Source organism: Diplodia seriata (genome assembly GCF_021436955.1).
Source record: "Diplodia seriata strain FDS-637 chromosome Unknown scaffold_3, whole genome shotgun sequence".
NCBI lineage: Eukaryota > Fungi > Ascomycota > Dothideomycetes > Botryosphaeriales > Botryosphaeriaceae > Diplodia > Diplodia seriata.
In genome coordinates, this window is record NW_027117310.1 from 1,752,483 (window position 1) to 1,776,078 (window position 23,596).

Below are 23,596 nucleotides of genomic sequence, written 5' to 3' on the forward strand. Positions count from 1 at the left end.
CTACGTAGAAGCTTATGTGCCAACTTTTCGCTGACCTGCAAGCCATCAACCAGGAATGCGCCCAAAGCAATGCAGGCCGATCCGAGAAACGCCAAACTCCTTACCGATCACTCCATCACTAAAGCAGCTCGTCCTTCCCAAGCAGCTTCGACATGGGGTCATCTGCGGATTGCTTTTTCCGTCTGTACTCCTCCATCTCTTCCTCCGTGACCGTGTCTGTCATTTCCGCCAGCGTTCTCTTCTTAGACTTGGCATCCTCCTTCGCCTTTTCGTCCTTATCCACGGCGTTCGGCACGTGTTCTTCCAGGTTTTCTTCCTGCCTCCATGCTATCTCCCTTGGGACTTCGTCCACCTCTGCGCCGGTTCTGCGGCGCTCTGCCTCCTCGAAAGCCCGCTTGCCCGCCTCGCCAGTACAGTAACTGTTCTTGACTGTAGAGTGACAGCATGCGTATCCCCATTGGAAATTTGACCACCAACTGCCCCAGACGGACATGTGATTGTTGATAAAGACATCCTCCGGGTATTTGGATTTGGCCTTCACCTTCGGTAGGCCCTTGATCCGCCCCTTTTCGTCGTACTCGACGAACTTCTCGTTTTCGAGAACAGTCGCACTCTTCATAGGGGCATCTTGCAAATGCTCCGAGCCACCATACTTCGCCAGCAACTCCTTCTTCTTTGCTGCGCGCTTGGCATCTGATTCTTCCTGCTCCTTCTTTCTCAAGAACTCGCCAGATGTGGGGTTGGCCTGCAGATGAAGCTGGTTTCTGTCGCCTCTCTGTTGTGACTCCCAAGCAAGTTTTTGGGCCCTTTCAAATTCTGCTGCATCGCCCGAAGCTCTCATGAAGCCCTCCTCCGCTACCAGAGCCGCAGTCTTGTCTGCGGTGGCGCCACTGTCAACCATGGATCTCGTCTTGGGGTCGTATTTGGCCGAGTCCAGGTCGAGATTGAGCAGGTATTTGGCCGTGTCTTCACGAATGCGCAGATTCCGGGTAGATGTTGGCTGTTTCCGGCCCATGTCGGCTTCAGCTTCGTATTTGGCACCCTCTTCTTCGGCATCCTCGTCCTCGTCGCCATCGTTCTTGTCCTCACCCTTCATCTTCCGCCTGATTTCCTCCAGCTCGTTGTATTCCTCGATGACGGCATCGTACTCCGACGGATCGTAGCCATTCCAACGGTCTCGTTTGGCGTCCCAGCCTAGCTTGACATCTTGCACAACCTCATCAGCCTCGATGTTCTTGCCGGTCCATCTTGCGCCAGCCTTGCGCGGGCGGCTCAAGCAGTCCTTGGCCTTGTGGGTCATGGCGCCACAGTTTTCGCAGGCGCCCTTGCGGAACTTCGTAGCGGCCGGACCGGACTTCTTGCCACGATCGTACCATTTTGACTGGCTAGTATCGGCAGCGGACTTCTGGAGACGCTGATGCTCGAGGTAATCATTGTTGGAGGTGGCCGAGGAGTCTTCGGTGTCGTCGGTGATATAGAAGGGTTTCTTGGCGATGAAACTGGGGATGTACTCGTTGCGTTCCTTGTTCGTAGCCTCGGGCTTGCGGGGCTGTCCGGGCGGCATGGTGGGCGACCAGTGGGCGACGGAGTGACAGGCGCGGTGGTGAAGGTGCGGCGAGCGGAGGTTGGAAGTCGTGGACGGGCGCGATGCGACGGCGACGGCGACAGGCCGCGGTTCGCCGTTGCCTGACTCGCGCGGGCTTTTCTGGCGCGTCAAAGGCACGTCAACTCGCTCCCAGCCTTCGCTCCTTCCAGCCAACCAACACAAACACACAACGCGCCCTCTTCCGCTTCTCACTGCCCTGTGCCGCGCGTTCCACGGACGACCTGACCGCGAACTCCTCGCGCATCATGCTCCAAAATCTCCGCAGCTTTTCTTTCACTTTATCATTCAGTTGGCCCCGGCCGTAATGGACGTTTTCCGCTTTCGCCTGAATTGTGTCGACCACTACCAGGCTACTCCCACAGAATTTGATCCGAAGCTGCACCGCGAGTTGGGTTTGCCGTCCCAGCGACACGATGCATACCAAGTCCCTGTCATTCGCGCTTTCGGCGCCACCGAAACGGGCCGGAAGGTTTGCGCCCATATCCACGGCGCATTACCATACCTCTACCTAGAGTACGATGGGAGCTTGGAACAGGATGCCGGTAAGCATGAGCGGTCTCGCTGACCAGATTCACGCTTACACTTCCAGTCGACGCGTATGTCCAGAGCCTGCGCATCTCCATCGATCACGCGCTTGCCGTCAGCTATCGCCGAAATGCGTATGACGGAAAAACCAACTTTGTCGCCCACATTAGTCTCGTCAAAGGCGTCCCCTTCTTTGGATATCACGTTGGATACAAATACTTCCTTAAAGTATACATGCTGAATCCCCTGAACATGACTCGGCTGGCCGACTTGTTGCAACAAGGCACTATTCTGGCCAAGGTCATGCAGCCCTACGAGAGCCACCTACAGTACCTACTACAGTGGATGTGCGACTACAACTTGTATGGATGCGCGTACATCGATTGCGCTGAAGTAAAATTCCGCGATCCAGTGCCGGACTCCTTGGAAATGAACAACCAGGCGCACAGGTGGCACGATCGTTCAATAGCACCCGGGTGGATTTCCGACCCGGACAGCCTCCCACGCCAAAGCCACTGCTCTATCGAAGTGGACATATGCGTGCATGATATTCTGAATCGAAAGGAGATCCATCCGAGGGCTATTCATCACGATTTCCAGGAACGATTCAACCATCTTGCACCTGACGAGAAATATGTGCACTCCATGGCCGGGCTGTGGAGGGACGAAACCATCAGACGGAAACGTAAGACGGGTCTTACGGACCCTAGCAGTAGCCCATTTCCTCCCGAGGTTCTAGTGACCATGTCCGCAGACCCACGAGATACTAGGGACGGTGGCTGGATTCATGAAGAGGAATATCGAGAGATCATGGCAAAACTTGTAGAAGACGAGAGGAAGGTGAATCATGACAGTGATATTGGATTTGATCATTTTCTCAAACCTACCGCCCGAGAATTGGAGATCAAAACTGTCCTTGAAAGTGTCGAGGATCTTTTCCCGGAGCCATTGGAAATTTTTCAAGCAACTCAAAAACCCGCTTTCCATCATCGAGCCGTTGGCGCGCCTCCGCCGCTTGTAGATGAGGAGAGTGCTACACAAGTCCAGGATGCCATGTACGACTCCGATGAGGAGTACACCCGGAAGACCGCATTGCCTCAAACAACAGAGCAAGCAAATGGCGTGGGTATCAAAGCAGGAGGAGAGCATGATAAACAGGACACCGACAAAGATGAAGCTCGTCCTGATGGAAATCACTATGGAAAACAGTTTCAGGATCCCAAGAACCCTGCAGGACCGTCCACGTTCAGTGATGAAGAGCAGGGCATGTTCGACTCGGAAGATGAGTACGGTAGTTTTCACGAAGATTTCCTTGAAGACTTTCTTGACCAACCAGGCCAAAAGCGTGGCACAATGTCGATAGCAGCAAGTCCCGCAAAGCGTCGAAAGCTGCACAGCTCTGGAGAACGCTCCAACGAAGCAAATGATCGAGCAAATCCGAATAGCTCTCCTATTAAATTCCCACCAAATGAATCGACGTTTTCGTCAAAGCGCGTTGCATTCAATGACAAAGTTGACGATCTGGCGAGTCCTCGGAAGACCCCCGGTCAGGATATGCTCGCGAGTCAATCTTCCCAGGGCAGCATCAAGGCTCAGGGATCGCACGGACCCAACACCCTCTCATTCCCTGTCGTCAAGAGTCCCCACGATCCTGAGACAGCTCTGCGCTTGAGCCAACGCAGTGGGTGGTCCAACTCTCAAAAGTCGCCTCACACACCTTCAAAATCATCGTTGCCAGACGAAGGAGAGCATTCACTTTACACCCCATGGAGCAATGGAAAGCCAGATGTTACCACAGCATCAAGTGATGCGGCGTTTTCATCACAAGCTATGCAAATGGCGGAACAACTCCGAGCCGGATCCTTTGTCCAAAGTGGTACTACCGTTCTCTGCTTTGCTCAGCTCCCACCAACCGCAGAGACGGTGTCTACCACGATGCTCGAATATGGCTTACCACCTGTGATATATCAAAGTGCCTATTACAGCGATGAACGAGACGTGCCAGATCGGCCTCGTGAGTATGCTGGACGAGAGTTCAAGCTTGAGAGCAACACTGTTCCGTTTTTACCACCGTTCGATCCAAACGGCCTTTCCCCTGCAAATTTCGGAGAGAAGCCTGGTGTTGTCATAGACAAAGCCAAAGAGGACGCCAGGCATCGACGAAGAAGCATGAAGTGTTCCCTGTTAAACTGGGAGTTCGCCACCATGCCTCCAACTTATGCTGAGGTTAAACAATGGGTCAAAGAAGAAAAGGGCGAAGGAGCTACTGCTGACACCGGAGATGTGGACGTGGATCTGGTTGCGGAGGAGCAAAAGAAGCTGAGGGCCAAGGCGCACATCTCACAAATCGAGGGACCCACTCAGAGGAACAGACACGGCTTTAAGTTCTCGCAAAAACAAAAGTCGACGAGTGTGAAGCACGAGACACAGTATATGAGCATCATGAGCCTCGAAGTACATGTCAACTCCCGTGGAACTCTTCTCCCCGATCCCGCGTTAGACGAGATTGCATGTATCTTCTGGTGCGTCCAAACCGACGAAGACGAAGACGAGGGCGTATACCTTGGCGTTATGGCATTGTCACATGCAAATGGAATTGCCAAAAGAATGGCCCAAACCCTTAGCCTGGAGGTACAGTACGAGGAGGACGAGCTCGATCTTCTCAACAAGATGGTGGATATTGTGCGAGAGTTCGATCCAGACATCCTCACCGGTTACGAGGTGCACAACAGCTCTTGGGGATATGTCATCGAACGCGCTCGACTGAAGTATGAGTACAACCTCTGCGACGAGTTCTCGCGCATGAAATCTCAATCCCACGGTCGTTTCGGAAAGGAGGCTGATCGGTGGGGCTTCACTCATACGTCTACCATCCGAGTCACTGGCAGGCACATGATCAATATCTGGCGCGCCATGCGAGGAGAGTTGAATCTACTGCAATACACCATGGAAAACGTGGTATTCCACCTTCTTCACAAAAGGATTCCGCACTTCACACACCAGGACTTGACCAAGTGGTATCAAAGCGGCAAACCTCGCGATTTGGCGAAGGTACTTGATCACTTCCTGTCAAGAGTCCAGTTGAACATCGACATTCTGGACGCCAATGAGATAATACCGCGTACAAGCGAACAAGCACGTCTTTTAGGTGTCGACTTCTTCTCTGTCATTTCCCGAGGATCTCAGTTCAAGGTTGAGTCTCTTATGTTCCGGATCGCAAAGCCCGAGAACTTCCTTCTGCCGTCCCCGTCACGTAGACAAGTTGGTCAGCAAAACGCACTCGAGTGTTTGCCTCTGGTCATGGAACCGCAAAGTGCGTTCTATAATAGCCCCGTGTTGGTCTTGGATTTCCAATCTCTCTACCCATCGGTGATGATAGCGTACAATTACTGCTACTCGACCTTCCTCGGCCGAATCGTCGGCTGGCGCGGGCAGAACAAGATGGGCTTCACGGATTTCAAGCGCGAACCAGGGCTGCTCGAGCTCGTCAAGGACTTCGTCAACGTCGCTCCCAACGGCATCATGTACGTGCGGCCGGAGATGCGCAAGTCGCTGCTGGCGAAGATGCTGGGCGAGATCCTCGAGACGCGTGTCATGGTTAAGAGCGGGATGAAGGTGGATAAGGACGACAGGACGCTGCAGCAGCTACTGAACAACTGGCAACTGGCACTCAAGCTCATTGCCAATGTCACGTATGGCTACACGTCTGCCTCGTTTAGCGGTCGCATGCCGTGCTCCGAGATCGCCGACAGCATCGTGCAGACCGGCCGCGAGACGCTCGAAAAGGCCGTCGCACTCATCCACAGCGTCTCCGAGTGGGGCGCCGAGGTGGTATACGGCGATACCGACTCCATCTTTGTGCACCTGCCCGGCCGCACGCGCGAGGAGGCCTTTAACATCGGCGAGAAGATTGCCGCCGCCGTCACCGAACGCAACCCGCGCCCCGTCAAGCTCAAGTTCGAAAAGGTCTACCATCCCTGCGTCCTCCTGGCCAAGAAGCGCTACGTCGGTTTCAAGTACGAGTCGCGGCAGCAGCAAGAGCCCGAGTTCGACGCCAAGGGCATCGAGACGGTGCGCCGGGACGGCACGCCAGCGGAGCAGAAGATCGAGGAGACGGCGCTCAAGCTGCTCTTCCGCACGCAGGACCTCAGCCAGGTGAAGCGTTACTTCCAGGCGCAGTGCCGCAAGATCATGGACGGCCGCGTCAGCATCCAGGACTTCCTCTTCGCCCGCGAGGTCAAGCTGGGCACCTACGCCGACAAGGGGCCCGGCCCGCCCGGCGCCCTCATCGCCACCAAGCGCATGCTGGCCGACCACCGCGCCGAGCCGCAGTACGGCGAGCGCCTGCCGTACGTCGTCGTCACGGGGGCGCCCGGCGCCCGCCTCGTCGACCGCTGCGTCGACCCCGAGCGCCTGCTCGCCGACGACCAGCTCGAGCTAGACGCCGAGTATTACATCTCCAAGAACCTGATCCCCCCGCTCGAGCGCATCTTCAACCTCGTCGGCGCCAACGTGCGCGCCTGGTACGACGAGATGCCCAAGGTGCAGCGCGTGCGCAACGTCGCCGCCGGATTAAACGCTGCTGGCGGCGGCGGGGGGGCCGTCAAGAAGACGCTCGAGAACTACATGCGCTCCAGCTCCTGCTTCATCTGCCGCACGAAACTCGAGCCACCCCGGCCCTCGTCGCGGCGACAGCAGCAACAGAAACAACAGCAGCAGAAACATATCCCCCTCTGCGCCGCCTGCCTCGCCCGCCCCCACACCGCACTGTTGGATCTACGCACCCGCCAGATGCGCGCCGAGCGCCGCGCCCGCGACATCGACGCCGTCTGCCGCAGCTGCGAGGGCAACGTCGCCTTCGGGGAAGAGGTCCGCTGCGACAGCCGCGACTGTCCCGTCTTCTACTCGCGCGTGAAGGCCAATTCGGAGCTGCGGGTGGCGAGGGGCGGGGTGGAGGACGTAGCGAGGGCGTTGGAGGAGAGGGAGGAGGGGCTCGATTGGTAGTAGGAGCCGCGAGGTTTCCTTGAAGCTGGCTGGAGCGTGGCGTGGGGTAGGTAGCCTTTCGGGTTTACTTACGAGTATCCGTCCGGAGAGCGCCGCAGCTGTACCTCGGCTTCCTGAACGTACGCCGAAACAAGGCGATATGATGGGGGTTCAAGGAGGTTGTCTAGTTGCTAGACTGGGAGAGGACGGAGGGAATGGACTTGGGAGGGGCAATCTTGAAAATTATTAAGACGCCTGTCATGGTAGTTGGCTTGGTCAGGGAGATGGAAAGAGGAATTGGGTACAACTCATCGGTAATGGGAAATGGTACTTTTCTCCTCGTGTGGCAGTCCGGACGGAATCGTCATGCTGTGGCATCTTATTAGTAGTCATTCATCCTCCTTGTGCTTGAATAAAGTATATCGCAGCTTTGATCCGTTGGCTAAAATGCTAAATTGAACACTACTCCACAAGTTCGATGCGTGATATGTCGTTCGACGTGGATTTCGCTCAAAGGCCCAAAAAAACAACCAAGGGGTTATCTGAAAATGAAATATACATCAAACGGCAAGTTCGGCTCTGCAAGGAACAAACTTTCGTTCATCAACTGTCCGCCCGTCTTCACCGTTCGTTAATCAGAATCATATCCGTCGTCGCTCTCAGACCCACCTCTCGCGCCCTTCACCACCCAGTTGAAGCTCACAATCTCATGCCACTGCACATGATACCCATGCTCAATGTGGAAGAACGGCTCCCTCTCGACAACAAACTCCTTGCCTTTGCGGTATCCGATCTGCGGGACGAGGAACACGAAGGCACCCCAGTACAGCACGCCACAGCCAATGAGTGCCCAGCCGACAGCAGGTACGAGGTACCAGGGATAATCGGGAACGAGGTCCTGCAACGAAGGTCCAGAGGAGGTCTCGTTTATCTTTGACGGGGGAATCCAGTTACCAATGAGCGGATAGAGGTTCGCGATGAAAAAGACGAAGGCGCACGTTGTCGAAATGTAATGGTTGAAAGGTGATTTCGCCCTCCAGCCGGCATGCTGGGCACCCTGGCTATGCATCGAGTCTTCGTCCTTGTCGTTGTTGGGGCGGTTTCTGCGACGACTACTGCGCCGTGGGGAGCACAGTCGAAGGTACAACATGCCCAGAGCAAGCACTGTGTTGAGGAACGAACCAATGCAGTACGAATAGAGAAGTGTAAGGACGCTATATGCGTTCTCCGTGGATTGGCCCCAAGTGGCGAGTATTAGGAGGACGGAGAAGGCCCAATGTAACGTCAACGCGCCGACCGGTGTGGCTTCAATGGATTCCGCATCTTTGACTGGCCGGCCGAGCAGGCGGTTCGAAGTGCGGCCGAAAATATTGCTGCTCTGACCGAAGAATTTCGGCCAAGGTAAAATACCTTCCTAAAGTGATTATAAGCAAAGTATTCTCGGGCAAGATCAAAGCGGGGACATACCTTGGCTATCTCCTGTTTGACACGGGCCGCGGTGAAGGTCATAACGATGATGTTACCGAGACCAGAGATGGCCATGAAGGCATTGAGAACTCTCGGGGCTGCTCCAACTCCAAATGTGTTCCTGAAAAAGAGCGTAGACACGTCTGACTCTCCCAGCCTATCATCGGTCTTATCAACAACAATAAACTGTGTTTGTTAGTTTACAAGCATAAAAAAGATGAATCCGCACTCACGTAGGCTACATTGACCAGCATGTAGAGTACACACATTGTGCCCACTGCGGTTAGAACACCCTTGCGAAATTTTTTACGTGGCTGATCAATCTCGCTGAGGATCTGGCGGACATCAGTACCAGTCGCAAGCCAGATACCGGCTTACTCACATAATTTGACTGACTGAACCCAGTGTATGCAAAGATGACTGCGAGAAATCCCTCCGCGTATCCATATGATGAGTGGGATGTATTGCTGAACGATCTGTCGGTGGCAAAATTCGCGGCCGCCTTGTTCGCATTGTCGCCGAAGACTCCCCCAAGAGCGCAGAATCCAACGACAATAATGAAGCAGAGAGTGGCAACTTTAAGCGCAGCGAAGATGTTGTTCAGCCAAATGCCGCCCTTTCTCCATGTACCGTGAAAGAGGCATGTGAAGGTGATGATGCCGAGGGCGATTCCGCGGACTGAAGCCCTGTCAGGATTCTCGTGGCCAGCTGCTCTCAGTATGTAGTCTCCAAAGGCTATCGAGTTACCAGCCATGTTGCCAATTACGATGAAGAGAACTCCATAGACGCATGTAATGAGGTACTTTGGCTTCTTACTAGGGTATGGTCAGCCCAATTTTCCATGCGGAGATGCGAAGAGACAGAAGTGTTGAGGGGAACGGGCTGGGCAAAACGCAAAGGCGGGGAGAAAGGAGGCAATTGGTTGGCAACAGAACCAAGTGGGAGACTGACAAAAGATATTGGAGGTATACAAGCTCCCCTCCATTCCGTGGCACAGCCTCCTTGCGACCGTCGATAAGGTATCGTGGTGTGGTCAGGCCGAACTCGATGAACACCATGGCGCCTGCAAACGTTGCGAGAGCACCGCAAAACCAGAACATGAGAGACACTCCGACGCTTTGTGTCCCTCTCAGTAGGGTTGTTGGCGTTTTGAAGATGCCGCTGCCTAGATAGAGTCAGAGACTGGCGTTACTGGGCTCTTTCGCAATGGAGTGGTACCCATCATCCTGTTGATTATGATGCATACTATCGACCAGAAACCCAGGCGCTGGGGGCCGCTAGAAAACTTGTTGGCAATGCGTTCGGGATCTCTCTGGGCCTCAAGGTACAGGCGATCCTCAAGGTCCAGTTCGATGCTCCCTCCCACAGAGCGTGCCTCGGCGTTGGTCTCCTCGTCTACGGCCATGGTGAGGGATTAAAGTCGAGCAGAGGTTGACGTCTGCCAACATCAGCGGCACGATAGCACGAGGCTGTTGGCATGAGCGATATCTTAACTGATCTCGCATTCTGGCGAGGCTGAGCAGCAAGTCTGCCTAGCCAGGGCGACATGCTCGCTAATGCAGGCATGAGTCGGACGCCCAGCTCACCCGCAGGAGCGCAGGAGCGCGGAGAGGTCACACAAGCTGAGAAATGGCTTAAGCGAGTCACACGGAACTGCTGTTGTGCAGCCAGCCGGGTCTGGGGAATCCAGAGACTGTGCTCAAAAGGGCTGCGGGACCGAGCGGAGGCGTCAAAGGCCGGGGCGGCCTCACGGAATGGGTGAGAGCCTTACCCGACCCGGCCACCGGTGTGCGACAGCTAGGGGTGCGGTAATACCAGTACTTTGCCTCGAGGTCGGGTAATACCAGTACCGGAGTAATTACCAGTATTACTGGATCTGGGTACTTTCGCAATAGGATTAGCGCTGCCCACATAGAAATTTAATAGTCCTCATAGCAGTCGCTCTTATAGCAATAGTAGTAGGTTCCCCAGGATAGCTTATATAAGCGGCAGAGCAGTAAATAATAGAAGAATGGGCGGCAAGATTATATTAACACTATAAACCATAAATAATAGCATTCAACACTATAAGATCGTCACCCAACAGGCCACGATAATCGCAGATTTGCGGGCTACCACCCAGATTAGGCGGGCCCCGATAAGCCGATAACTAGTAGTACCGGGTACTCCGACAGGCCTCTGGGTAATTACCCGGTACTAGTACTACCAGGGTAATTACCCTGTACCCGATCGCACCCCTAGCGACAGCCAAGCGAGAGGGGACAGGCGCGAGTTTATCAGCCAGGCGGGCAGTGCAGCGGCAGCTAGGTCGCGGGATGCGGCTGAGCAGCTGCCTGCAGCGCGGTCCAGTCGCGCACTTCGCTGTCGCCTCACATTCCGGCAGGCTGCGGACGGGCTCGCGGGTGGTTATCAGCAGCCAGGTCGACCTCTGACGTGCGCGAGGTACGCTCCCACCTGCGCTCGCCATGTTCGAAACTCTGCAGGCCGTTAGCGCGCTTGCGCAGACGATCCAGTTGGCGTATCGGCTGTGGGAGGCTGGCTTCAGCAAGGCGAAGAATGCGCGTGAGTGAATGGTGTTGGGTGTTGGGGAACGCTGCGTGCACCGGCCGGCTCTTTCCCCACCCGGCCGGCGGCGCTGCAACTGCCTTTTCACTGACACGTCCTGCCTCCTCAGACAAGCAGTACATCGAGTTTGGCCTCACTATTCAGAATCTCGGCAAGAACCTTGATCAGATCAAGTCCGTCACCGAGAACGCCTACAGCCAGCTGCAGCGCAGTCGCCTGCAGCCTTTTGATGACAACACCCTGCTCGACACCAAGTCTCTGGACCAGATCGTAGGCAACTATGCCAAAACTCTCGCCGAGTGCGAGCGGCTGCTGCGGGACAAGTCCAAGTTCCGTCACGATAGCCGCAACTTCGTCCTCAACATCGTATGGAACCTCGAGATCGAGCCTGAGGTCACAAAGCTGCGCGACCGTCTGGCCTTCCACAATGCCAAGATCCTCATGCTCCTCAAGCCGCTTGAGATGAAAATGCTGGCCGACATCCGGTGTCTTATCCTTGACCTCCATGACGAGGTCATGATCGAGTTGAAGGAGATCAAGGGCATCCTCACTGGCCCAGCCACAGACGCTGCTACTGAAGAACGCAGGATGCTCGCTCGCTCGCTGAACGTCCCAGAAGACCTGGCCTTGAGGCTGAACCGTGCCCTTGTCCAAGACCGCCCAGAATGTCAAGAACTCGACAAGTTTCCCTTACAGCCTGGCATGGATGCTTTCTTACGCTGTTTCCAGGATGCCAATTCGACCTCAGAGACGGACAAGTATCTAAATTTGATGAAGTGCCTCTGGATCATGAGCAGAATCAAGAGGAGTACTGAATACAACGAACTCAGCGATGGTTCTCTCTGGCAGCGCTACGTGGACCGGGCGAACTATCGGCTCACAATAGTGTGTGATCGCTGGGAGCAATCACTCGCCCCCGAGCCCGACATGGACACTATTCTTCGCCTTCCGGACAACGAGTTCCAGATTTGGGGAACTGAAGAAGATGACGATGGACAGGATATGACCGGCGACGAAAGCGTTTTTCTGACCGAGCTATTGAACGTCACCCTACCTTCAGAAAGGGGCATGAGCACCCACAAGCTGCGAGTGCTCCAGAACGTCGACGGCACCATCCAGATCCAAGACATTGCGACCTCTACGACTGGGAACAGAGAATTCAACGACGTGCATCGTTTCGACGCGTATCTCGACAAGGCTCACTTGATCCCCATTTACGCCTCTCCGAGCTCCGCAAGCACCGTCCTTAACGTTAAGTTCAAGAGCGACAAGGAATCCGCAAATGGCATATCCCCATCTTTTGGCAAGCTGAGCGATCTTCTTAAGTTCCAGGAAATCATCACTGGGTACAAGACTGTCTTCTACCTTGGCGACCTGGAAGTCGAACGTCACAACTCAACACGATTCTCACTGGGTGGCACAATGAGTAAGGAAAAAGGAAAAGTGCAGATCTGGCAGAAGAAGCGGCTGGTTCAACAACCATCTGAAGAACAAAGCAGCCAAAGCAGTACAACTAGTCCAATGGATCCGATCATGCCTGTTTCCAGACAAGAGGAGCCTCCGGAGAGACGCCTTTCCAAGATTTCGGCATCCCCGCCAAGTCAGGGGTTGATCGAGAAATGGAGGCGAGACTCAAGGCTCTCAATGGCCCCTTCTTCCATTACCGAAGGCAGTGTCTCGAGCACTATCTTCACTGGAACGAAGCTTTCACGGATGGATACCGGCTTGGGAACCATCGCCATCCGAATGGACAAGCCAGAAGTGCCCAAGTTAATCTTATTTCTGGAACCGAAAAAAGGCGGTCATCTATCTTTCCTATCGGTCGATATGGACGAGGGCATTTTCATCAACACCCAGACCTGTGATTGCCGTCGCCCCAGAACTCGATGCACGGTGTCTGTGATCGAACACCACAAAGGACCTTTGCCAGCCCGCCGCATCACCTCTAAACACGGCCTCAAGTCCTGGAACGTCGCTGCTTTGGGTACTTCACAGCCCCCGGTATCGCCAGATCCTTTTTTGGTTAAGGATTTACGCTGGGTCAAGCTGCAGTTCAATTCAGTCGAGGATAGGGAGAAATTCGCTACGCGCTTCAATGAGGTCATGAAGATTTACAAGGGCCGCCTAGCCGACTTTTACCACGATATGCAGGTCGTCAAAGGGAGAAATGTTGTCACGACTGAGTTCAGAGAGAGACGGGGAACTTGAAAAGCTTGATGTGGGTATTGCGTAAGCACTATCACACCGACCGCAGTTCCTTGCAACCGGTTGTAACATCTACGGCCTTCGCACACCATGACAGTGGTATCAGACAGATTGGTACTGCACCCCAATCACGTCCCGTTAGATGGTGTCAGATTTCTGCAACGACAAGTTGTCATCGCCTGCGATGCTGGAAGCGGTGTCTCCGACACGACGTTTCCTGGAGGTTACAACTGCCACGCCCAAATACCTATTTCAGCTCCTCACAATCACGAGTAACTGCTGAGAAGGACGACCACACCCTGAGAACACTCGAGTAAAACTATTGCTCTGGCTTCAACATTTGCACGCCGGCCCGGTTGCTCCAGAACAGCATAGCAACCCAAGAGCACTGCTTAGCTTCCATCACTGGGAATGCGCCAGAGTATAGCTCGGAATACGATTGGCTCGGGAACAGGGCTGGGATGTGTACCGTCATGTTGCGGCCCATAATCTCACCCTACAGACACCCATCCTCCCTTCGAAGTCGGGCTCAATCAAGCGAATACTGAAGTGGAATCCCACGGAAGTGCACATTACGGTGTGGATTGAGGCGGCCTTGGGTGCAGTGGGCCGCTCACTGAGCGCGCGGACGCTTTGCTTGCCGTTCATCTGTTCATAGCACGGTGGACTCGGATTCGGATCTTGCTGGCGATGTTGCCCACCCAATCAGAAACCGTTGAATGCATGTGCTGAGAGACGGGATATTTCACCACAGTCCATGCGAGGGACTCAGTCCGACAAGAGTTTTGCACTAAACAAGCTGTACTTCTTCGTTTTGTTTCGCACGTGTACGAACATAAGCTTGATATGTAGTTTGATTAGGCTTTTATGTGCGGCATGGGGAAACTGTTTTGATTTTGTTCTAGTCATGCTATCTGTAACATTGACTTGTGCTCCCGAGTCTCACTTGGTTCATCTCCGATTCATAGGCCCTGTGGTGGTCTGAGGGAATGTTTGTTTCCCCGGATGGCCAATTGAGAGGTTCGGTGCTCTCTGCTACAATAATGTGATAATGTCTATCTCACTCGACAATCCTCTAGATGCGTTGAGAGCGGGGCACTGAATAAGAGAGGAGAAGATGATGGATAATGCTAGCTAGCTTCTCTATAGGAGGAGCTCTATCTACCCTAGTAACTCCTGCTATGCGGAAGGCACCTGCTACTGCTACTACTGCTAAGAAAGAGAACGCACGGGCTAATAGAGGCCCCCCCCTCCTTTAGCACCCGCTATAGGTGCCGTGACCGGAGAGAACTCTTCTAGCTCTACGGCCTCTATAGCAGTAAAGCTACTACTCCTCTAAAAAAAAAGATAAACTTCTAAAAAAACTACTTTTAAAGCTCTACTTTCGTAAGAAAAAAAACTCTATAGTCGGTTCTTTCTTAGCTATTATTCGTAGTACTTTTAGCTACTTCTTCGTAGAGTAACTTCTTTTTATTAAGATAGTATATTAAGCTAATTTAAGTCCGTTCTCGCCTAGTATTTATATACTTTCGACGTGCTTAAGTATTATTTATAAGAGATAGCTTAATATCGTTAATTACTCGCTTTTAGTCGTACTTCGTCTCTACTTCGCCGATACTATTAATATTAAGATTCTACTTATTATACTTATTATTCGACGAGGTCTATCTTTTAGTAGCCGCTTTTTAGACGCGCTTAATTTAAAGTATAAGATCTTTAAGCGGTTTATATTTCTATATAAGACTCTCGCTCGTCTTTAAATTAATAGAGTCGATTTTAAATAAAGCTTAGATAGACTTTAGCTACTTTTAGATCTTAAATAGATAGTAAAATAGTATCTATTAAAGGCGTTTCTTTAGATCTATAACGCGCGACTATAAAATCTTAGTATTTATAAATAGCTACTTCTTAAGCGTCTTAATCTTTTAATACTATTAAGTTATAGTTATCTTTACTTTCTTAATTCTTTTAAGGTCTTTTAGCTTCTTCGCGATCTTCTCGCGTACGACCTTAATAGTATTCTTTAAGTTACTCTCTAAACGCTCGTATTTAATATTTTTAGCTATAATCTTACTACTTAAGGCCCGATTAATAGCCTTAATAACTATTATTTCTTTTAGCGCTAGTACGTTCTTATTCTTTTAGCTAAGAGTATTCTTAAAGCTCGTAGCGAGCGCTCTAAACTTCGTAAAAAAAATTTTAGTCTATTTTTTTTAGAAGAATCTCTTTCTCTCTTAAAACCGTCTATTTTTTATAAAGTTATTAAAATTCTTTACGTATAGTTTATTTACGTTTCGCTAATTATATATTAATTTTATATACGTCGCGTTATTTACTCTAAGTACTTTTTAGCTAAGTTTAAATAAAGTTAACTTTACTTAAATTATATATCTTACGATTATCTCGTCTAGTAAGTTTAAAAAGAGCTACTTATTTACGATCTTTTCTTTATAAGAAGTTTTTTAAGTTCTTTACTTTTTTATAGAGAATTCTTAGAGCTTTTTACTTTAAAAAAGAAGTCGCTTATACTAGATTTATATTTTTATTATTTACGCTTTTATAGCGTACGGTCTTTACTCTCTACTTATTCTCTACTATTTTAGCTAACTTATCGAGCTCGATACGCGTCTCGCTATACTCGCTAACTTTTAATATATATTTTAATAGTCTAGGCTTAGTTATTCTTAGCTTTTTCGCTAAAGAAGTCTTCTTATTTAGACTACTATTATTTATAGTACTAAAAGTAATTAGTTACTTTCTCTTTTTAGTACTTAGTTTAGCGCTTACGGCTTTACTAGTCTTCGCTCTAAAACTACTAGTATCGTTCGCTTACTTATTATTATCTAAAATAGATTCGCTTTTTTTAGACGTCGTAAGCTAGTCGCTTTAAGATATATTCTTTTTAATAATAAAGTTAAACGTATACTTTCGTCTCGCTTTTAGTTTCGCCCTAAATAAGATTAATATAGTATTAGCTTTAATACTATTCGTTACGGTTATTATCGCTATCGTTCTACTTAAGCCGCTAGTAAGTAAAGCTATACTTAGTATATCGTATTATCTACCGCTAGTAAATATATAGTAAGTCCCGTATATTAAATTACGGTAGTAAAATAATAAAGTTATTAAATAGAGTAAAGAAGTCTAGACGAATATTACTCTTTTTTAAATTATTTTAATAGATACTTCTCTCTATCTATTTATAACCGTACGATTAATATCTACTATATTAGTCTTTCTCTATTTAGCTAACTTTTAGCTACTTCTACTTAAGCGGCTAGTAGTTCTTAGAGTTTTACTACTTCTCTTTTTTTATTTTAAAGACCTCTTCTTCGTTTTCGCTATAATATATCTTTAGTTACTCTAAAATCTACTTCTTATAATCTTTAATAACTTATTAAGTTCTTTACTTTCTTAGCTAGTTTTCTTTACTATCGTCTATTAACTTTCTTTACTATCGTTAGTTATTCTCGCTTAGTCTTTTTTTTAAGTATTAAAGAAAATAGTTATCGCGATATTAAGTCTTTTAGATTAATCTACTTTTTTAACTAGTACGATAGTCTTTTTTTCTTACTTAAGATATTTATAATTCTCTCTAATTCTTCGCTAAGACTCGTAGATGTTACAAACCCTAGGGTATAAGGGCTTTATAACTCTAAGGGCTAAAAGCCCGTATAAAAGAAAGTACTATAAGAACTAATAAGCTCTACGAATAATAAAGCCGTATAGATAAAAATCCCGTACGAGAAGAATAGGCGTAGAAAAACTTAGCGCCTACGAGACTAAGCTTAGATAGTAGCTAAAGTTTATACGAAAAGAACGCCTATAGAAGATTTAAGAAGAATAAAAGACTATACGTAACGAAAAGACCGCGTAGAAAGTAAAGCCGTAGAGACTCGATAATCTAGTTAAATTATAGTCTCGTAAGAAATACGGGATCTAGAAAGTAGAAAATAGGCGCGAAGATACGAACGTAAGTAAGGCGGTTATTACGACCGCTTAGTAGTAATAGAAGTCGAAAGTCGAAATTTTAAAAACTACTCGTAGCTATAACGATAGGCTTTTTTTACTAAGCTTCGGAGTCGCTTAGTAGATAGATTAAACCGAAGAGTTTACCTTAAAGAGATAAGAGAGAGATAATAATAATTAGTTAAAAAGATATTACGTAATTATGCGATGTATAGTAAGCCGGTTACCTCTAAATTAATAGGGTTTAAATTTAGAACTTAAGTTAACTACGAAGGGTTAAGATACTAGCTAAGAAAGTACGTCTATATACTATAGAAAAGCTAGTTATAATCTAGTATGCCCTTTCTTAAGAATATTATTATTTAATACTATTTATTAAGAGTATTATAAGACGTGCCCTTAGTAGAGGGTACTAGTAGGTCGTACGTAACCTCGATACTTCGAATAATTTTCGATATTTCGACTTTCGACTTCTATCGCTACTAAGCAGTCGTAATAACTATCTTACTTACGTTCGTACCCTCGCGCCCGTTTTCTACTTTCTAGTTTCTATATTTCTTACGAAACTATAATTTAACTAGATTATCGAGTTTCTACGGCTTTACTTTCTACGCGGTCTTTTCGTTACGTATAGTCTTCTATTCTTCTTAGATCTTCTATGGGCGTTCTTTCTATACGGGCTTTAGCTACTATCTAAGCTTAGTTCTATAGGCGCTAAGTTTCTCTACGTTCGTTCTTTCTATACGGGATTCTTATCTATACGACTCTACCGTTCGTAAGGCTTATTAGCTCTTACGGTACTTTCTTTCGTACGGGCTTTTAGCTCTTAAAGTTATAAAGCCCTTATACTCTAGAGTTCGTAATACTATTCTCTATCTTAAGAATCTTCGATCTAAAGATTTACTAGTCGTATATATTTTTCGTTATCTTAATAGTTTCTTTTCTTTTTATAAGTCTTCGTTATATCTTCTAAAAAAACATTCTACTTCTAATTTCGCTACTAACTTACGGCCTCGTAAGGTAAATCGTATTATCCTTCGCTATTAGAAGTTATTAGACGAGATTTTTCTTCGTAGGGTCGAGATAATTTCTTATACGAATTACTTATTATACGAGTCTAAGTGCGTAGTATTATAGAAGAATCTTTCTATCTATACTATATATTTAGATGCTCGTCGTACTAGTTATAATATAGCTACGCGGGGTATTTTTCGTCGTAAGTATTTCTTTAGGTTTCTTTACGTTACTAACTAGTTATAGTAGATTTTCTAGATCGCGAGTAGGCTCGCCTTACTATAAAGAAGAATATTATCTTAGAGAAGCTTCTTCGTTTACGAAAATAGTAGCGCTTTCTTTAGTCTCGTCGTTCTTAAATAATTCGCGAGAGCTTTAAGTCTTTAGAGAAACTAAAGCGTGCCGAGGCTATTATATCTTTAAGAGATTCGGTTAACTCTAAGAATACTAAGAAGAAGCGATCGCCGAAGCGTTTACGTAGCGATTTCTTAGCTAATACTAATATAGATTCTACTAGCTTTTTAAATTCTACTGCGCCGCCGAAGTCGTTCGAGCCGGTTAACTAGACGCGGGCTATATCTTTATTTAATTTCGAGGCCTTTCTCTTAAGCGAGGTACCGGTATAGAACGTTTAGGGTTTCGATAATAGAATTCTATAATAAGTTCTTTATAGCCGTCGTAGTTTTTCGATAATTTCTAGATGTTATTCTAGTTTTCTTTCTATTATAGAAGGTATTTAAACTAACTATTAACGTAGCCGCTATCGAAAATCTTTTCTACGATCTAGTCTTTATTTTTATCGGCGTTCGGGTTTTTTAGTACTATTTCTTTCGTTTATTAGACTATTATAGCGTTTTCTAATGCGGGTTTAAGAAGGGCGATATAGAAAACCGGGTATATCCGTATTATTTCTAGTAATTTAAGGCGGAAATTAATCTTTTCTATCTATTTATCGATTTTAAATAGCCCTATCTTCTTAAAGTCTAGTTTATTATTTAAACGCCTTATTCTAATATTTTTTTTAAGAAGATAGACTTTATCCCCCTCTTTTAGCTTCGATGCCTTCTAGTGCCGTCTATTATAATAGCGAGATATTAAAAATCCGTTATATTCGATATCGAGACTAAGCTATTTATAGAGTACCTTTAGCTAGTCTACTTTAAAAATTTCTTTCTAGGCAAGAAATTCGCTTAGTATTAGTTTCTAGTAAGCTATTAGTTCGTACCTATAGTTAGTATAGAACGGTAATTTTTAAGTCGTAGATATCTTAGAGCTATTATACGCGAATTAGGTAAGAAGTAGTAGTTTAATCTAGTTATTCTATACGTAGTTAAGATAATAGCGAAGATACTATTCGAGCGTCTAGTTAGTTCGTTTCGTTTATCCGTTCGTTTACGAATATACTATGGTTAATAGCTTATATTTTAAACTAAGCTAACGGGTAAGAGTCTACTAGAATCGAAAGATAAATAGCCGATCTCTATCTAATACGAACTCTTCTAGTAACTCGTAATTATCGAGAATTATTTTAAGAAACGTATAGGCGAGTTCTTTTACATTTACCGTTTTAAGATATAGTAAGTAGTACGCGTATTTAGTAAGCCTATTAACGATAACTAGAATCGAATTATATAGAACACTAGTTAAAGATTTTTTTAATTAGAGTAGATCCGTAATAAAGTCTAGCGAGATAGATTACTAGAGTCTTTTCGAAGCTAGTAATAGCTAAAGTAAGCCGTATAGTACGTATCTTAAGGCCTTACTTCGAATATAGAGGTTATACTACGAAACTATTCGTTAAACGGTTCTTCGTAGGCCTAAAAAGTAGTAATTTCTAGTAATTCTCTCGATCGTTTTATCTATTTCTTAGTAATCGTATGCTAGTACTTCGTAGATATCTTTAACGATTTCTTCTCGAAGCCTTACTAGGACGTAGACTAATCTTAAATATAAAATAGTACTATCTACGTCTTTAGTTAGGCGAGGGTCGTCTTCTACGTTTTCGAGTTTCTAAGCTATTACGTTATATTCGTAGGCCTCTCGAATCTTTTTTATTTAAACGTTACTTTCTAAGCGATACGCCGAAGCTAATAGCCTAACTAAGATAAGCGAGGTATTAGATGCCTTCTTAAGCTATAATTAGATAACTCTAAAAATAGATGCGTACGTTCTAGCGAGTATAAGGCTACCGTCTTTCTACTTACTTAAGACTATCGATTATAGTTCTAGCTTCTCTTTTATATAGTCGGCTCTTCTGCTTAGCGCGTCTGCGCGAGCGTTCTTAGATTTCTTTCTATAGGTAATCTTTATATTATAGAACGCTAGCTCTTTAGTCTATTTAACTTATCGTCGAGTTAGTTTCTTTATAGTAGTAAAGTATATAAGGTTCTTATAATCGTAGTAAACTATTACTTAGTATTTAGCTTCTTCGAGGTAGTGCCTCTATTTCTTAAAGGCCGTAACGATAGCTAGTAGTTTCTTATTATAGATATCGTAGTTAAGCTTCGGAGGCGTTATCTTTCTAGAATAGTACGCGATCGGGTAAAGCTTACCTTACTCGTTTAGTTAGCTAATATAAGCGCCGATAGCGTAGTCTAATACGTTCGTTTTTATAATAACGGGTAGCTCTAGATTATAAATATCTAGAATAGGCGCTTCGTAGAATATTCGTTTAAGAGATTTAAATGTCTTCTACTATACTTCTTTCTATTAAAACCCGTACTCTTTACGAGTAAGTCTAGTTAGAGGCTTCGTAACCTTCGTATAGTTTAGAATAAACTTATAATAGAAGTTAGTAAATTCTAAAAAGAATTATACTTCTTTAATAGTTCGTAGTTCGGGCTACTTTCTAATTACGTCTAGTTTCTTCTCGTTTATACTAATATATCTAGATATAATAACGAATTCTAGAAATTTCGTTTTCTACGTAATCTATTTATACTTTTTAGGTACGATCCTTAGGTCTTTTTCTCTAAGCGCGAGTAGTACTTTCTAAATATATTTTCGATGTTTCTCTAAGATATTCGAGTAGATAATAATATTATCTAGATACGCGGTGTAGAATACGTCTAAATACGGGCGTAGTATATTATTTACTAGGCTCTAGAATAATATAGAGGCGTTAGTTAGCCTAAAAGACATTATCGTATATTCGAAATATTCTAGCCTCGTTCGAAAAGCGGTCTTCTATTCTTCGCCTTCTTTAATATAGACTAGGTAGTATTCTTTACGAAGGTTAAACTTAGTAAAGTACTTCGTAGTCTAGAACTTATCTTAGAGTTCGTCGATTCTTAGTAATAGATAACGGTTCTTAATCGTAATATTATTTAGTTATTAATAGTCGATATAGAGGCGGAGCTCGTTATTCTTCTTTAGAACGAATAGAATAAAATAGCCGGCTAGTAAAGACGAAGGTCGTATATATCCGCGCTCTAGATTCTTTTCGATATATCTTCTTAAAGCCTTTAACTCGGTACGAGATAGCGAGTATATTAGCTTAAACGCTAGCTACGTTTCTAAAATAAGGGGTATTTCGTAATTCTAAAATTAGTATTTTAATAAGAATTCTTTTTCTCGTTTCTCGCAAAGGTTCGTAAATTTCTAGAATTCTTTTAGTACGAATGCTATTTTAGATAGCGGTAGTTATTTCTCTATTATTATTTTCTTTTTAGGCCTTATTTTCTCGCCGAGTTTTCTATATGTTTTCTCGCTTACTAGATTACCTATAGATATCGGCTTTTTTCTAGTTAGATAATTATATAACGTTCTTTCTCTTTTTACGCTATTATATATAGGGCTAATATTCTAATATAGTATTATAGGTACGTCCGCTACGTTTATATAATACGCGTAGATTCTCTAGAAATAGTCTTCTTCGACTAACTTTAGGCTATTATTCTTTATTAGAGGCCTCGTAGGTTATTATATACGTACGATAATTTACTATTCTATTTCTATACTAGGTCGTAAGTAGAGGTAATATATCTTATCGCCTCTACGCCTTATACGCCTAATTGCCGCTAGAAAGATTTCTTAGATTCTAGCGAAGCTACTTACTTCTACGCCGAGTCGTTACTCTGCGCTCTAGACTTTTAGCTTCTAGCTCTCGCTCTAGCTCTTTTAGCTCTAGCTTTTAGCTCTAGCTCTAGTCTCTATTATTTAGCTTATTCGTTTTACGGTAGCGAGGTGTTTCGTATATTATTCGTTCGAGAAGGTAATTTTCTCGGTTCTTTAGTTAATATATAGTATATATATTTTTAGCTATAGTATTTCTAGAATAATATTATATTCTAATATCTTTATAACGTTTAGATTAATTTTCTTCTTATAGTTAGCGATAAATATTAGCGCTAGCTCTATTTCGATTCTTATTTAATCTTTTCCGTACTATGCGGGTAAACCGTCTATAGTTTAGAGAAAATAAGGCTTATCTTTTTCTTACTAATATAGCTAGTGCTTAACGACGAAGAATAGATTAATATACGTACTTTATACGCTACTATCGATTATAGCCTAGGCCTTTTTACTATAAAAGATTACTTATAAGTATAGTAGCTTAAAGAGTTCTATTTTAGTAGGTATAATTTCGTTCGATATACGTGTAACCTAGTTAAGGGACCTTCTTAACGGCCTCTTCTAGAGTCTCTAACTAGAGAGGCCGTCTAGTTTTTCGATTAAACGAGATCTTCGATAGTCGTATTATCTAGCTACTCTATTTAAAGAGTAAAGTTCTTTTAGTAGGTCTAGTATTCGCGACTAATTTATCTTTACTAATATAGAGTCTCTACTCTTATCTAGTAGTAGTAGAATAAGATATCGTCTCTATAGTAGAGTCGCTAACGTAGAGTATTCTTTCTAAAGAATATAGTATCTCGTTAAAAGAGTAGTTAGGCGAGACGTAGAAGGTCTCTATAGTCTCGTTTTCGCTAAGTATTTCGTGTCTCGTTACGAAGCTATCTACTAATCTTATCTACCGTTTAGTAGAGAGATTTCTTTTAGAGTCGCTACTACTAGCCGTTCTATAGCCGTTCTTCTAGCTTTTCTTCTCAAATGCGGAATTACTAGATATTAGAATCTAGCCCTATAGTAGATGTCTAGATTATCGTAAAGGTTATATCGTCGGTTTAACGTATATTTTCGTATTACTCGAGGTGCTCGATAACTTAAGTAAGTATAGCTATATTATATTCGCTTTTAGTATTACTAGATTTAAAGATACTATCGTAGAGTTCTTTAGTATCGCTATTTACTAAATCGTCGTTT

General features: G+C 45.8%; 4 protein-coding genes across 4 annotated transcripts; 2 read left to right on the forward strand and 2 right to left on the reverse strand.

The window, feature by feature from the left end:
* Positions 1 to 118: 118 nt before the first annotated feature.
* Positions 119 to 1,564, reverse strand: SLU7 (mRNA splicing protein; the record flags this gene model as incomplete). The annotated part of the gene is made up of 1 exon (XM_066774726.1): positions 119 to 1,564. One exon carries the CDS (start codon positions 1,562 to 1,564, stop codon positions 119 to 121), a length of 1,446 nt encoding a protein of 481 aa, XP_066634845.1.
* Positions 1,565 to 1,910: 346 nt separating this feature from the next.
* REV3 (DNA polymerase zeta) lies at positions 1,911 to 7,135 on the forward strand (the record flags this gene model as incomplete). The annotated part of the gene is made up of 2 exons (XM_066774727.1): positions 1,911 to 2,148; positions 2,196 to 7,135. 2 exons carry the CDS (start codon positions 1,911 to 1,913, stop codon positions 7,133 to 7,135), a joined length of 5,178 nt encoding a protein of 1,725 aa, XP_066634846.1.
* A 610-nt stretch (positions 7,136 to 7,745) lies between these two features.
* On the reverse strand, positions 7,746 to 9,986 carry SLS55_003250 (uncharacterized protein; the record flags this gene model as incomplete). The annotated part of the gene is made up of 5 exons (XM_066774728.1): positions 7,746 to 8,528; positions 8,582 to 8,767; positions 8,815 to 8,916; positions 8,964 to 9,389; positions 9,828 to 9,986. The coding sequence occupies 5 exons, from the start codon at positions 9,984 to 9,986 to the stop codon at positions 7,746 to 7,748; spliced, it is 1,656 nt and encodes a 551-aa protein (XP_066634847.1).
* A 1,060-nt stretch (positions 9,987 to 11,046) lies between these two features.
* Positions 11,047 to 13,354, forward strand: SLS55_003251 (uncharacterized protein; the record flags this gene model as incomplete). The annotated part of the gene is made up of 2 exons (XM_066774729.1): positions 11,047 to 11,143; positions 11,256 to 13,354. 2 exons carry the CDS (start codon positions 11,047 to 11,049, stop codon positions 13,352 to 13,354), a joined length of 2,196 nt encoding a protein of 731 aa, XP_066634848.1.
* Between the last annotated feature and the right edge of the window lie 10,242 nt (positions 13,355 to 23,596).